Source organism: Dreissena polymorpha, chromosome 3 (genome assembly GCF_020536995.1).
Source record: "Dreissena polymorpha isolate Duluth1 chromosome 3, UMN_Dpol_1.0, whole genome shotgun sequence".
Taxonomy (NCBI): domain Eukaryota; kingdom Metazoa; phylum Mollusca; class Bivalvia; order Myida; family Dreissenidae; genus Dreissena; species Dreissena polymorpha.
Window position 1 is genome coordinate 104,610,328 of NC_068357.1, and position 17,189 is coordinate 104,627,516.

General features: G+C 36.5%; 1 protein-coding gene across 9 annotated transcripts in view; it reads left to right on the forward strand.

The window, feature by feature from the left end:
• LOC127870809 (spectrin beta chain-like) overlaps nucleotides 1-17,189 on the forward strand; it is a 238,232-nt gene that overhangs the window by 206,724 nt on the left and 14,319 nt on the right. For 3 of the 9 annotated variants that reach the window (XM_052413321.1, XM_052413327.1, XM_052413322.1), the window contains 7 exons: nucleotides 1,677-1,691; nucleotides 4,533-4,547; nucleotides 6,086-6,180; nucleotides 7,719-8,260; nucleotides 8,459-8,647; nucleotides 11,417-11,476; nucleotides 16,752-16,973. In XM_052413321.1, the coding sequence (XP_052269281.1) occupies nucleotides 1,677-1,691; nucleotides 4,533-4,547; nucleotides 6,086-6,180; nucleotides 7,719-8,260; nucleotides 8,459-8,647; nucleotides 11,417-11,476; nucleotides 16,752-16,973 (1,138 nt within the window). Of the gene's footprint in view, nucleotides 1-1,676; nucleotides 1,692-2,607; nucleotides 2,629-4,532; nucleotides 4,548-6,085; nucleotides 6,181-7,718; nucleotides 8,261-8,458; nucleotides 8,648-11,416; nucleotides 11,477-16,751; nucleotides 16,974-17,189 lie in introns of all 9 variants that reach the window. The other 6 variants (XM_052413326.1, XM_052413329.1, XM_052413328.1 and 3 more) reach the window with 5 other exon arrangements.

The window sequence follows — 17,189 nt, forward strand, 5'->3', positions numbered from 1 at the left end:
ACGTTAATCAATCCACACTTATATTATGTCACTATTATTTATTGTGCTGTAACATTGTATTATGTTTATGCAATAAAATTTTGGACTTTGACTTGGTTTGATTACACAGTTTGTTGACGGGATTTATTAATCATCTCTTTCACTAAAGCAATTAGCAGATTAGACGAATTAGTTCAACAAGGTGCTGACGGGCTTTATCAATTCCATTTAATCGGGTGCCGTTTGTACGGTTATACAATTAAATCGGGTGCCGTTTGTCCGGGTATACAATTAAATCGGGTGCCGATTGTCCGGGTCGACAAATTTACAGGGTGCCGACTGTCCGCGTATGCAAAAAAACACTGGGTGCCGATTGTCCGGGTAACGTTTGTCCGGATACCGCAAGCTATACGTGCACAAGCGAGAAAGCATTTCCGAAATTTTAACAAAAACAAACAATTCTTTAAATAAACAACAAATAAATCTTCACGCAGAAACTGTAGAAACAAAATATAAAGTACATCACGCTCGATGTACAACATGTCAAATGATTCTGGAACGAGGGTAAACAATAGAAAATAATGACGATTGTTAACAATCAAGTTACAATGTATACAAATGTAACAAAACATTCTAGAACTTTGCAAATATTATACGGTCTGCAATACCCAAATATACATATTCATTCACATTTACCTGTATTTCATGCACAGCGAACCACCAAGGCCGCGGTGGTCCACCGCGATCATGGTGGTCCACCGTGAGATCAATTTCCCAATAACGCAGAGACTGACGCCGCAATTCGCCACGGCAAAATCATCGTGTTCAACGGTGTATCATGGTGAGATAGTAATTGTCCACTCTGGGCTGAATCACGGTGATGCTATATGGATGGCGAAAATCGCGCTAGACGTAGTGTAGATCATGACTTGCAGATGACCCCTACTGATTTTCAGGTCACTAGGTCAAAGGTCAAGGTCACAGTGACCTGAAGCAGTAAAATGGTTTCCGGATGATATATATTTTGGATGAGACCATGTTTTCAAGTAATATAGCCATTTGTCTGTTTTTTCTATTCAGAACATACATTAAAATCCTGTATAACTGCTTGGTCGATCTTGCTCAGCCTTGTGCAGTTGAATTACCTTAATGTGTGGGTAATTGTATAATAAGCATTTAACACTGCAAGCAGTTTTGGAAAAATATGTATAGTCTCAAACTTGGATGATCCACTGGGTTGATTTTGCTTAAACATTTACAGTTAAGAAACCTTAATGTGTTGATGATCGTTAACAGAGCAATACTGGCTGCCACAACTTTTGATATAATTTTGGCCATTTGTTTTTCTACAATAAAATATATAAACAAGACATTTTATGTTTTTACCTCATTAAATTAGTCGAATATTCAAACTTTCACAGCTGGATAACCTTAATGTGTAGGTGTTTGTTCAGAAAGCAGTTTTTGCTCGGACCAGTTTGTCGTGAATTTCAACCTTTGTCTTTGTGTCCACTTTAGAATATATAGTGGATTTATCTGTGTCCAAAGATATGCCTTGGGGGAATCAGTATCTGTGACACATTTCTAGTTTTCATGTGACTTTTGATTTAATGCTATAGGTAACTTAGAATGCTTCTAGCTTCAGATCAACAGTAGAACTACTAAAACATGTTTGTGATTTTGTTTTCTTTTTTCAGTCAGCAACACCTCCTGTATGTGTTAAGATAGATATAACTCTTGTGTGCACTTATGTCTGTGTTGAGTGGTGTAGTCCAGATTTAACAAAGTGTAAAATCTTTGCACTACATGCAGTACTTTCTGTGGCTGTCTTCTCTTCAGATTACTAGCAATCTATAGATAAAGTAAGGGGTCTTATCTCTGCCATCATTGCAATTAATATAAGTATAATGGGATGCAATACAATTTTATTGGGCAGTGAATGATTGTTTTCATTTACAAAAATAGCAATTATTTTTCTTTTTTTTTTATTACATTTTTGAGACCTTTTTACCTCTGAATATACCATTACTAAGTAACGTCAAATATTCAATAGTGTGATGGTAGTAGGTAGCATAGGATTCTTTAATACACGTTTTTCCAACTGTCTGTCTGTCCATGTCTCTTTAAGAAGTGAGGGATACTTTGCAGTGAGCATTTGTGCCAATAAATGAGTGTACAAGCTAGTGTGGCTAGTTTATTTCTTCATATTTGAAATACCATTCTAGTCATATTGTTATTAATTTAATTTTTGCAAAGATATGCTTGATCAATTTGAGCTTTTAACTTATTGTTTTCATTTAACAGACATTCTTGCTTGTTAACATGAAATATAACTGCTTTGATTTTATATTAGCTCAGTGTTCTGTATGTCTTCCTTACTCCTCAAAGTTATTTTGCATTCTGTTGAACAATCAGCGCAAACAGTATGAGTTTATATCCTGTCAATCAGCACAATAATGAGGTTCACAGACATAATACCATCGCAAGATCTGCGCGTAATTACACCATCTCGGGTGAGATATCGCTACAGAGATTGTAATAACATCCATTTGCAAGTCGCTCTGAACCACAAAGATGAGGTTTAGCCAGTTTAATAAATTTTACAAGAATGTTTTTTTATATTTTCAGGCGAATAGGGGAAGAAAAAAAGTAATTAAAATAAACGTTCATCAAAGTTTTGTTTTCAATTTAAGCCATTCTTGGATTGTTTTGCATGCATTTATTTTTCTTATTGTTGAACTGTTGGTGCCATATGGCTTACATGAATTGTTGATCTATTAACCCTGTTTTGATTAATCACTTGTTTCTTTAATTATACCCCCACAAACGAAGTTTAGGGGGGTATATAGGAGTGAGCTTGTCTGTCGGTCGGTCTGTCTGTCTGTCTGTCGGTCCGTATTAAGTGTCCGCTCTCTAATTCAAGTTGTTTTCATCCGATCTTCACCAAACTTGGTCAGATGTTGTATCTAGATGATGTCTAGGTCAAGTTCGAATATGGGTCATGCCGGGTCAAAAACGAGGTCACGGGGTCACTTAGTGCGTTTTAAACATTGAGCATGGTGTCCGCTCTCTAATTAAAGTAGTTTTCATCCGAGCTTCACCAAACTTGGTCAGAAGTTGTATCTAGATGATGTCTAGGCCAAGTTTGAACATGGGTCATGGCAGGTCAAAAACTAGGTCACGGGGTCACTTAGTGCGTTTTAAACATTGAGCATGGTGTCCGCTCTCTAATTAAAGTAGTCTTCATCCGAGCTTCACCAAACTTGGTCAGAAGTTGTATCTAGATGATGTCTAGGCCAAGTTCAAACATGAGTCATGGCAGGTCAAAAACTAGGTCACGGGTCACTTGCGTTTTAAACATTGAGCATGGTGTTTGCTCTATAATTAAAGTAGTTTTCATCTGATCTTCACCAAACTTGGTCAGAAGTTGTATCTAGATGATGTCTAGATCAAGTTTGAATATGGGTTATGCCGGATAAAAAAATAGGTCATTGGGTCATTTAGTGCGTTTTAAACATTCAGCATGTTGTCTGCTCTCTAATTCAAGTAGTTTTCATCCAATATCTTTACCAATCCTGGTCAGAAGTTTTATGATCTCTACGCCAAGTTTGAATATGGGCCATGCTGAGCCAAAAACTAGGTCACGGGGTCATTTAGTGCTTTATTTAACATTCAGCATGATGTCCGCTCTCTAATTCAAGTAGTTTTCATGCGACCTTCACCACACTTGGTCAGAAGTTGTTTCTAGATGATGTGTAGGTCAAGTTCGAACATGGGTCATGCCGGGTCAAAAACTAGGTCACGTGGTCACTTACTGTGTTTCAAATCTCACCATGCTGTCCGCTCTCTAATTCAAGTAGTTTTCATGCGACCTTCGCCACACTTGGTCAGAAGTTGTTTCTAGATGATGTGTAGGTCAAGTTCGAACATGGGCCATGCCGGGTCAAAAACTAGGCCATTGGGTCATTTCGTGCGTTTTAAACATTGAGCATGTTGTCGGCTGTATTTTTGTGAAGACAACTTGCAAAATATTCTTTGTCAATGTGGCATGTGGGGGTATTCGTCACGTCTATGACAAAGCTTTAGTTTTCATTAAACTACTAATATTGAAAGACATTAAAAATAATATTTTTTGTTTCGGTACAATTCGAAGTTACATGCATAGCCTATGTGTTTTAAGTCCTGAAAAAGAAGTTTCTTTAAATGTTTGTTAGTCCTTGCAATAAGAAATATCGAATGCATGTACATGGACAACACACTTTGCCATAGGAAAGAATCGTTTTTATCACCTCACTTTCACTGTGATTTCACAAGAACCTTGATTCCATTTAATACAAATGCTGTGATAGTGGAAAGTCATCACTACAACATCATTTTAATTGTGTTTATGTAACCAAAATGTAAATGTGTCACTGGATACAGATATGATACAAATGCAAAATGACTTTTGGTGGAAATGAATTTCTAAGTTCAGCCTGTACAAGCTGTGTCTCATTCCACAGTTACAGTTACTGACACATCTCTTTCATCACTTTGTCTGTTTTATTTTTAAGACAAGGACAACAGAGGTATATCATGTTCACTCTCCAATATTCACAACATATACTCAGATGGATTACAGGGTAGCCTCTAGGCTGAAAATCTGCTTTAATTCAGCAGCTTTCTTGATACACAGCATCTTGGTATCAGTATTGTTATGTTGGGAGCTTGTTGAACACTTGAATATTCCCAATTTGTCCATACTAAATTGACCTTATTAACAATTATTAAAATGGGATAACCAGCATTTGGAAGGGACATGTTTTTGTATTAAAGTCAATGCCTTATTTGATCTAAGTTAAATGACAAACCTGTGCAAAAACTTGAAATATATATTCAGACCTATTATGTGGCTAGAACATCAAGCTTGTTATTGTTAAATACTGATTTTGTTTAATTTATGTTAACCATTAAAAATGTAATTTTACAAAATAAATAATTGCTTTTGAGAATTGCATGAAGGTATCTTCAAAGCTAGTTATAAATGTTTGATTGCTTATTTATTTTGTAAATCAAGGTTGTATGCTTTGTTTAGTTTGGTTTGAATACTGAGAGAGGATTTAAAAGAATATATGAACGCATAGGTTGGGGTAAATGTGCACAATTATTGACACAAATCAACACAGTTTATTTCTGCTTGTTGACACAGTTCATTGCTGCTTGTTGACACAGTTTATTGCTGAATGTTGACACAGTGTATTGCTGACTGTTGACACAATGTATTGCTGACTGTTGACACAGTGTATTGCTGACTGTTGACACAGTGGATTGCTGATTGTTGACACAGTGGATTGCTGACTGTTGACACAGTGTATTGCTGACTGTTGACACAGTGTATTGTTGACTGTTGACACAGTGCATTGCTGACGGTTGACAGAGTGTATTGCAGATTTTTGACACAGTGTATTGCTGACTGTTGACACAGTGTATTGCTGACTGTTGACACAGTGTATTGCTGACTGTTGACACAGTGTATTGCTGACTGTTGACACGGTGTATTGCTGACTGTTGACACAGTGTATTGCTGACTGTCCACACAGGGTATTGCTGACTGTCAACAAAGTGTATTGCTGATTGTCAACATACACATTGTGATGTCTGCTTGTAAATGATTTCTATTATCTTTACTCTGTGCTTAGCATTTGTATTAGTCAGTGATTAATGAATTGATTCATTGCTTCCTTGAAAACCATTGTTAAAATATTGTAGAGTAAATTACAGCATTATAGTTTTACATTTCTTATTCTGTAAGTGTTTAACATAAATATTCTTATGAAAAGAAGCTGTACATTTGTAATGCAAGTCATACTATTAAGTAAATACTCAATTAATTTTCTTTTTGTTAAACTTTTTAAAAATATTTTCTCACTCATATTTTAAAATCTTAATAATTGTATGTTTGACTTTTTACTTTTGTGGAATTTAATGAAACAGGTCGTATGGCTCTTTTAAAAGTAATACGTGTTCATGATTGATCTTGATTCTATGCACATTATTTATAATATGATTGTTCTATCCTGCACGTATTGTTATCACAGTGCTAAAGTGACTTGTGTTGTATATCTAGGAACGTAGACGTGAGAAGGAAATGTTGAAGGCTCAAGATATCATCCTCAGGAGACAGAAGTCTGGTGGGGAGGCATCAGAAAGTGACGAGGACAGGTAAGGGCACCCAGCAGTAGTGAACAGAGTCCATAAAACTGTGTACATAGCCAATAGAACTGCAGTGTGCATAGTCAATAGAACAGTGTACACAGTCAATGGAAGTGCAGTGTGAATAGGCAATAGAACAGTGTACACAGTCAATGGAAGTGCAGTGTGAATAGGCAATAGAACAGTGTACACAGTCAATGGAAGTGCAGTGTGAATAGGCAATAGAACTGTGTACACAGCCAATAGTACTGCAATGTATAAAGCCAATTAAACTGCAGTGTGCTCAGCCAATAGAACTGCAGTGTAAATAGCCAATAGAACTTCAATGTACATCGCCAAAAGAACTTAAGTGCACACAGGCATTAGAACTGCAGTGTACAAAACCAATAGAACAGCAGTGTACATAGCCAATAGAACTGCAGTGTACACAGCCATTAAAACTGCAGTATACATAGCCAATAGAACTGCAGTGCACATAGCCAAAAGAACTGCAGTGTACAAAGCTAATAGAACTGCAGTGTACATAGCCAATAGAACTGCAGTGTACATCGCCAATAGAACTGCAGTGCACATAGGTATTAGAACTGCAGTGTACAAAACCAATAGAACAGCAGTGTACAAAGCCAATAGAACTGCAGTGCACACAGCCATTAGAACTGCAGTGTACATAGCCAATAGAACTGAAGTACACTTAGCCAAAGGACTGCAGTGTACAAAGCTAATAGAACTGCAGTGTACATAGCCAATAGAACTGCAGTGTACAGAGTCCATAGAACTGTGAACACAGCTAATAGAAATCTAGTGTACAAATCCAATAGAACTGCAGTGTACATGTCCAATAGATCTGAAGAGTACACAACCAATGGGACTGCAGAGTACAGAGCCCATAGAACTGCAGTGTACACAAGCAAAAGAACTGCTTAGTACAGAGTCCATAGAACTGTGTACACAGCTAATAGAAATCTATTGTACACAGTCATCTAATAGAGCTGCAGTGTACACAACCAATTGAACTGCAGAGTACAGAGCCCATAGAACTGTGTGCACAGTCAATAGATCTCTAGTTTACACAGCCATTAAACTTCAGTGTTCACATTCAATAGAACTGTTTGCACAGCCAATAGAACTGCAATGTACAAAGCCAATAGAACAGTGTTCATGGCCAATAGAACTGCAATGTACACAGCCAATAGAAATATGTAAAAAGCCAATAGAACTGCAGTGTATAAAGCCAACATAAATATGTAAACAGCAAATAGAACTGTGTACACAGACAATAGAACTGCAGTGTACACAGTGAATAGAACTGTGAACACAGCCAATTTGAACTGTGCACACAGCCAATTTAACTATGTTCACAGCCAATCTAACTGTGTACACAGTTAATAGAATTGCTTTAATAAACTTTATAACAGATATAATTACAATGTGTATTCTGTTATTGCACAGAGAGTTTGGAAGATCAAATTAAAAGTAAAAAGATTCAAATAATAAATTCACATTGTACAATTGGTATATCTATTATTTTTTATTGTCCCTGTGTGTAGGACTGATGAAAGAAGGAAGGCTGTTGGCAGAGCAAGCAGCATAAAGAATGAGAAGGGAAGTGGGTCTGCAGTGAGACGTGCTATCAGTTTCCGCTCTCGTCAGGACAGTGAATTGGCCCCTGCCCCAGTGCTGCAGAAAGCCAAGGAGTTCCGACAGGGAGAGGGTGTGGTCACCCCACCCCCTACATCTGATGAACCCGTACCAGACTTGCCCTCTGCACCACCACCGGAAATGTCCAAGTCTCCCATAGCAAAGAAGGAGCACATGTCACCACCTCTCAGTCCAAAACAGAAACATTTAGAACATGTTAAATCAGAAGACAAGAAAAAACGAACACCAAGTTTCAATCTGAGAAATAGGTCCCGCAGTTTCAAGGACAAACACCGGTTACCGGAGAATCTTCCCGCAGCAGCGATGGAAGGGCTGCTGGAGAGGAAACAGGAGCTGCAGAGTGGAGGCAAGAAGGCCACCATCAGATCCTGGAAGAACTACTATGCCGTCCTCTTTGGACAGCTGCTCTGCTTCTTCCAAGACAAGAAAGGTGGGTAGACCGGTGTTGAGCTGGCTGTCATATGGCAGTATATAGCTTGTGTAATGGATTATCACCAAAAAAGATATGCATTGTAATTGAAAAATTACTCTTTACCGATTATTCATTACTAGTGTTTCTTGTAAGATCTTGTTCAGTTTGCATATTTATAATCAGCATGATTCACACACACTCTTATTGTTGGTGCAGGCTACAGTGAAAAGTTTGCTGTTGCGCCCCCTGTGAACGTACACCAGGCGAGGTGCGAGGTGGCATCTGACTACACAAAGAAGAAGTTTGTGTTGCGTCTGCGGCTGCATGATGGGGCAGAATTCCTACTGGAGGCACCAAGCCAGTCTGAGATGCAGGACTGGGTCTCACACATCAACAGATATGCAGGTATTACTCGTACCCCTTAACCACTCTATATCTAGTCTCTCATAATTGTTGAAATATCTTTATAATCAATATTAACTCTTTGTGACACACTGACATTAACATTTCTGTCAAAGTATCTTATTGTAAAGATATCAGTAAGTCTTTGATATACCTAGAGTGTTAAAATGATTTTCTGTAGTAAATCATTTTTAAGAAATGTGCATTGGTTGCATAAAACACTGATTACCAATAATTATGTGCAATGTAAGTTGAGATCACTTGCCTCAAAGTTATAACAAGTATTCTGTAAAACATCTGTATTCATTTATCTCTGTATCATAATATGATTCAATGTATTTCTTGGCATGTTATTGGGTGTGTATGTAAGAGCATGAAGATTAAAAGGGACATGTAGCCCAGTTAGAATAGCATAGAAAGTTTGGATAGGTTGCCCATGTACCTGTTTACATCAGTGTGTCTCTCCTGGGTGGGGATATTAGGTTTCCATGTGTATATTCACATGCTCCTTATCTGTATCATATAACACATATCTATAACATGATTCCATAATATCCAAGTGTTCCCTCATTTCCAGCTCTGTGGAATTAAAGACAGGTTTAGATGACAGAATAATGATGCTTGACAACTATATATATTATATATTATTGTCCACTACCGGTGAAACCGGAGGGGACTTATGGTTTGCACTCCGTCTGTCTGTCTGTCAGTCAGTCCGTCACACTTTTCTGGATCCTGCAATAACTTTAAAAGTTCTTAATATTTTTTCATGAAACTTGAAACATGGATAGATGGCAATATGGAGAATATGCACGTCGTTATGCCCCCCTTCGAAGAAGGGGGGGTATATTGTTTTGCACATGTCGGTCCGTCTGTCCGTATGTCCGTCCACCAGATGGTTTCGGGATGATATCTCAAGAACGCTTAGGCCTAGGACCATGAAACTTCATAGGTACATTGATCATGACTTGCAGATGACCCCTATTGATTTTGAGGTCACTAGGTCAAAGGTCCAGGTCACGGTGACCGGAAATAGTAAAATGGTTTCCGGATGATAACTCAAGAATGCTTATGCCTAGGATCATGAAACTTCATAGGTACATTGATCATGACTCGCAGATGACCCCTATTGATTTTCAGGTCACTAGGTCAAAGGTCAAGGTCACGGTTACCCGAAATAGTAAAATTTCCGGATGATAACTCAAGAACGCTTATGCCTAGGATCATGAAACTTCATAGGTACATTGATCATGACTCGCAGATGACCCCTATTGATTTTCAGGTCACTAGGTCAAAGGTTAAGGTCACGGTGACCCAAAATAGTAAAATGGTTTCCAGATGATAACTCAAGAACGCTTATGCCTAGGATCATGAAACTTCATAAGTACATTGATCATGACTTGCAGATGACCCCTATTGATTTTCAGGTCACTAGGTCAAAGATCAAGGTCATGGTGACTCAACTTAGACAAATGGTTTCCGGATGATAACTCAAGAACGCTTACGCCTAAGATCATCAAACTTCATAGGTACATTGATTATGACTCGCAGATGACCCCTATTGACTTTCAGGTCACTAGGTCAAAGGTCACGGTGACTTGACACAGTAAAATGGTTTCCGGATGATAATTCAAGAAAGCTTACGCCTAGGATCATGAAACTTCATAGGTACATTGATCAGGACTCGCAGATGACCCCTATTGATTTTCAGGTCACAAGGTCAAAGGTCAAGGTTACAGTGCCAAAAAAGGTATTCACACAATGGCTGCCACTACAACTGACTGCCCATATGGGGGGCATGCATGTTTTACAAACAGCCCTTGTTTCATTTTGTTCCTACGTCAAAAATTCAATTTTTTTTTTTTTACTGACAATGGTGGAGTTTCACCGGTAGGGGACCATATTGCTTGGCAATCTCTTGTTTTACCAAGCCCTGTAAAATATTTTAAATTGTAAAATATTGTACTCTTTGACATTAACCCGTATCTGTTGTCTGCATGTATGTCAATGCAGTGTAAATGCATTGATCTTCCTTAGCTGTAGAAGTGACCTTGTCATGGGTAAATTATGGCAAACCTAAATAGTCAACAAAAGCTCAACATATTTCCATATACATGTAAGATGGTTTCAACACTTCCAAAGCATAAGCAGTCTGTAAAGTCCTTGTTTTTTTCCATAAAGAAAAACAGGCATTTTAAATATATGGCACATAAGACCCCATTAATGGAGTCAAAACTTGTGCATATACATAATATTTTTCATTGTACTTTGGATTTTAATTTGCTTACATTCATGTAATAACAAGAGTACATAGTTAAACTAGTAGGTTACTTCTTGGAATGTTAAGTGATGAATTTCAAACTAATGAGGCTGTGCAGACATTCTTAATTATTTTGACAAATCATTTGGTATGATTTCAACCATTTATATTTATAATCTCATTAGAAGTATGGATGTTTCAATGGAGACATTTACATTCCAAACATTATCATCATATCCAAATCTGCCTGCACTGGTTGCATAATTGTATATGATATTAATATTAATATATCTATGTAATCAGATTCATTATTAATGACTAATTTTTTCTGTGTTTTCAAGATTTTTATCGTGTTTGAAAGCCATGCTTCAATGAACTGAAAATTACATGGGCATAAATCTTGAAAACATGGCAGTATTTATGTATGAGTTGTAATGATGTTTCCACCATTGTAACAAACTGCCTAATTGGTCATTGTGAGTGTAACATTCCATGTGATTGGTTGTTTACAGCACAGTCCGCCATGTTTCCAGACATGGAGTTTTCCCATTATGAGGAGGAGGAAGACAGAGGTGACATATAGAACATGCAAAACACTTTGCAATTTTTTTAGCTCACCTGAGCACAACATGCTCATGGTGAGTGTTTGTGAACACCTTTTCTCCGTCATTTATCATGTGCCATCTGTTGTTAGTTGTAACCATTTGCCTTGTTAACACTTTATAGGGCAAATATATTGTCCAATTTTGATTTTACTCAGTCAGAAGATTGTCTATATGATGTCTGGGCCAAGTTCGAAACTGGGTCATGTGAGTTCCAACTAGGACACTGGGTCAAATTTCAAAGCTTGTGAACGCTTAAGAAGTCACTTTTTTCCACATCTTTTTCAAATTATTTGTTCTAATACCGTGACAAAGTTTAGGAAATTCCTAAGGTCCGTTAAAAAATATAGCCACCAGGGTGCGAAGCAGATCCCTTTGTATGGCTATAGTGAAATCTTTTAACTCTCTAAAAGTCACATTTTTAGTTTAATCTTCATGAAACATGGTCTGAACATTTTTCTTATGATATCTCATCTAAGTTTGAAAATAGTTCTAAATATGGCGGCCAGTGTGTGGGACAGTTTTTTGTGTGCAGGAGAGTAGCCTTTTGGCTAACTTGATTGTTCCATGGCGGCCAGTGTGTGGGACAGTTTTTTGTGTGCAGGAGAGTAGCCTTTTGGCTAACTTGATTGTTCCATGGCGGCCAGTGTGTGGGACAGTTTTTTGTGTGCAGGAGAGTAGCCTTTTGGCTAATTTGATTGTTCCATGGCGGCCAGTGTGTGGGACAGTTTTTTGTGTGCAGGAGAGTAGCCTTTTGGCTAACTTGATTGTTCCATGGCGGCCAGTGTGTGGGACAGTTTTTTGTGTGCAGGAGAGTCGCCTTTTGGCTAACTTGATTGTTCCATGGCGGCCAGTGTGTGGGACAGTTTTTTGTGTGCAGGAGAGTAGCCTTTTGGCTAACTTGATTGTTCCATGGCGGCCAGTGTGTGGGACAGTTTTTTGTGTGCAGGAGAGTAGCCTTTTGGCTTACTTGATTGTTCCATGGCGGCCAGTGTGTGGGACAGTTTTTTGTGTGCAGGAGAGTAGCCTTTTGGCTAACTTGATTGTTCCAGTAGAGTTGTCCTCCACCAGAAAATGTAAGTTTAAATTTGTGCATATAAATTGTTCTGTTTTGGAAATCATTTCAATTATCAAAAGTTTGTCATTAAAATTTGCCTAGATTTTTTTTTTTTGTCAAAAAATAAAAGTATTTTTATTCCAAGTTGTATTTCCTTAACTGCAGAAGATGACAATATAAAAAAATAAATCTGCATAATATCTATATTTTGTCTGTAATATATCAAAGTCCTGTTATAATTCAATAAGTAGAATTATATATATTTTATCTCATCATGTCTGTATTTTTCATTGTCAACACTGTAGGGAACACATTAAAAATGACAATCTTTTTGAAAACTGTTCAGAGCACTTAATTTTGTTTAACCTTTTCCCTCTTAGAAGCAGAGTTAAAATGTCTATGTGCAAACAGCATAAAACCAGAACAGCCTGCGAGTGACTCGCAGTCTGTTCAGGTTTTATGTTGTTTGCTGCTCATCAGTACCTAAGGTTTCGGAGATGAAGCCTTAAAAACTTGAATCTAGTAAGAAAGGTCCCAGTCTTCAATTAAATATAACTTTTTAAGGGACTTCATATGCGGGAAAATACATATCTAAGTGGTAAAGGGTTAAATGATATCTCGCTAGAGCTCCATACTCAGTCATGTGACTCAAAAACTTGGTTAGTATTGCAAACTGAAATATGATTACATCACTTTGGAATTCAGATTTTTTGCTAATTCATCATGAAACTTGCAAAAGAGATGCAATAATCTATTGATATTCATATGGAGTTTGACAATGAATCCAGTCCTTTTTCAAAGAGAACTCCCAGAGATTGGGGCAGTTTTATTTTTAGTGACGTAAATAAAACGCTGTAAACAAGCAAGAAACCATATTTTTACCTAATAATCATGAAACTATTGTTGAGAATTTTGATTTACATTATCATACATTTCTTGGGAGCGTTTAAACATGTAGATCTACCAATAAAATATTTAGCTGCCATTTGGTGATGCAGTTTTCCTGGTTTGACATGACTTTTATTTCATGATTTTAAAATTGTTTACAAACCAGAAGCCTTTTTGTTTGCCAAATTTTCATACTTTAGAAGAACATTTTTTTTCCAGTTATGTCTATGCCCACTAAAAATCCGTGTCATATGGGCTAAAAATAGCTTGACCAGTAGTCAAATTTGTTATATAAAAATCACAAAAGCAGATAAGATTAATTTTCTTTGGTTCTCAGGTGAGTGCACTAGGGCCTTTGGCCCTCTTGTTTTTTATCTTTGGTGTTAACCCCCGTCTGCTTTAACCAGTTTTTTATTTCTCCAGCATTTGACAACCACTTTTCTCACACGGGTTTATGTTATTTTCTTTGGTGATTACTTATATATTGATATAAACTGGTGGTAAAAAGGGAAACATAATTCTTATTTTATCCGGCATGAATGACAAAGCCATTGACATGCTTAAAACATAGGGAAATTACACCAGCAACCACAGCTAGTTTATTTGGTGCTTCATTATGAGAGTTATAACGCTGTGAGAACTGTGCTGCCTTGTTACCCATGCATGGTTGTGCCCCCTGTTTGGTACAATAGCAAGCCTTCAGACTGCCACCTGATATAGCACCAGACCATGTAACCATCCAAATGTTGTGTGGCATGTCAACTGAGTAGTCAAGCTGCAAACAGGACAGGGTTTTTTCAGATCAATATATTAGTTTTTTAATCAAAGGATGTTGTTTGAAACCGGGAACATTTTATCTCAAGATTACTTATTTAAAGTTTTCTTTGTAATGTAGTAAAGCTTTCTCCTGTTTTATATCGACAAGTAGATTAGTCCTGTGACAAGTGAAAGTATTTCTGCTCTTTATAGTCACTTCAGATATTTCTGTATGCTGCAGGAGTATGTACCCTAGTAAATTGTCAATTACCTTAACTGCATGGGATTTTGACAGAACATTTACAATCAGACTCTTAACACACTGGGTTCAAACAGGGGTTGCTTCATGGACAGTATCTGCAAAACAAACCAATAATAGTGGCATTAGCCTTGAAGATTGAAGAATTCTATTCACCTTCTTGTAGTAAACAAGAACTTCAATGTAATCTGTTGATGCAGTATTCTTAAAAATCAGGTCTTAAGTGAGTTGTTTGTCTTCAATAGACAAATAGCTGCTTAATATATCACCACGCAATCTCAAACAAAATTAAAGCATCTGTAATAAACGAATGTTTTGACAAACTGTCTCTGTCAAATAATGAAATCCTCATTTTGTGAATAGCTAAATGCAATATCAATAAGAACTTGTTGCTTAGTAAAGTTAAGTGACTATTGAGCTCACCTCATACTGAATACTTGTGGACCTTTGATAAGCTTTTGTACATCAGTAGGGGTTAATATACAGTCAGTAAATAACACTTTTAAAATTAACAATTAATTGTACATAAAATGTTGCTTGTGATAGGAAAAAAATTATTACAACCTTTTATCACATCAAACACTGTCATTAAATTTACTTATTTTTTCTTACTTCATATGCTGTAGTCATATTTCAATTTACTGATCTTGTTTTACACTGTATGCTTTTGCCAGGTTTCAATTTACTGACCTTTTAGTACACCCTATGATTGTGCAGAACTTTAATAATTGACCTTTTAATAACTTATATTATTGCCCAATATTATTTGCCTACCTTTTATTTCATCTCACACTCTTGCCCAATATAAGGCGCCTTCCCATTATGAAGATCTATCACACCCTGTGTGATCAGAAAGAAGCCATGATAGTATAAATAGATTTACATTTATTGTCCCCTACCGGTTTCACCAGAGGGGACTTATGGTTTGCGCTCTGTGTGTCTGTCTGTCTGTGAGTCTGTCTGTCACACTTTTCTGGATCCTGCGATAACTTTAACAGTTCTTAATATTTTTTCATGAAACTTGAAGCATGCATAGATGGCAATATGGACATTATGCACGTTATTTCATTTTGTTCTTACGTCAAAAATTATGGTTGCTATGGCAACAAATAGACTAGAAAAACTGCTGAAAATGGTGGTTTTCTGGATCCTGCGATATGTTTTAAAGTTCTTAATATTTTTTCATGAAACTTGCAACATGGATAGATGGTAATATGGACATTATGCACGTCATTTCATTTTGTTCCTACGTCAAAAATTGTGGTTGCTATGGCAACCATAAAAAATAATTTCTGAAAATGGTGGAATTTCTGACAATGGTGGAGCCGGAACAGGACCATCTTGATTGACAATAGCCTTGTTGTATCTATATCTGTTTTTCACACACAGTTAACTGATTGTAAAACAGAGTTTATAATGAAAAAACAACGATTTTAAGATGATTTTAGAAAAAGAATATATTTATTTAAGTCAGTTTGAATAACACAATGCTGAATCAGATCCTATAGTTTTACCTTAATCTGTAATGTTACTAAAATATTTACTTCGATCATGTTTAGATATAGAAGATTGCTTGATTGACATTTTCAGCGTCTGTACTTCACAGGCTTGTGGTGTGAGTGTTAGTAGCTGGGTGTGGTCTTGTAGTTTGAAACATTTTCTCAAAATATTTTGATAATATTTTTGTCATATAAATGTTTGTATTTCATAATTTTAAATTCTTTCTGTTTATTTCTGTGTTAGTATTGCAGTAATGCTAAGTCATTCACTGATTTTTCTCATGTATTTTCATCCTTACTTAAAGTATATTCATGATTAAGGTCAGTATCAGGTTTATAATTGTGTTGTTTGTATTATAATTACATATTATAATATTTGTAATAATATTGGATAATTAGAATTATCAAAAAAAATAAAATTATTTGAACAAATGGTTAAAAACTAGTTTTACTTTTAACCGGTCTAAGGGTTCTTTCTTAATTTAGTTTTATTATTCATTGTGGATGATTTAATGGGTAAAAATATAAGTATAACATATATTTTGTCAAATTATGTAATAGTGAATAAGAAGATTGTAATTAAAACTAAAATGTATGTAACATAATGTCATATATTAAAATAAGCAAATAATAAGTTTTAAAATTTCCATGAAATACTGGTTTACCTTTGACTGATTTTCTATTCTCAATTCTCAAGAATTGCGTTAATCCATAAATCTTATAGATAACAGTGATTTTGTAGGATTGAGATCTCCTATGCAATTTATACGTTTTTAAATTTCTCAGATCAGCCCCCCAGTATTGACAGCACATCAGTGCCAGATGGCCTACATAATCCTCCATCAAGTGACAGGAGTGTGTCCCCCACAGAGGAGCTCAGGGTAGAGACAATACCCAAGGCTGAGAGCCGCAGCCTAGAGGCGTCCCCACCAAGTATGACTAGGCCCGTCCCATCACCACGGAGACCAGAACAGGAGAAACACAAACAGTCTCCTGTCAACAATGACAGTATGTAACATAACCAATTAGTGGTAAATAAAAGTAAATACCTAGTGAAAATCTGGATCATGCAATTTAAATAGTGCTTATAGCAATGTTAGGTGTAACATTAATGCTACATTAATTAGTATTTTTTTTGCATTTGTTTTAAGCTCATTTGTGCTCATGGGGCGTTTTTAGGATACCGTGTTAACCATCTGTGCGTGATTTTGTAAAATGTCCTAA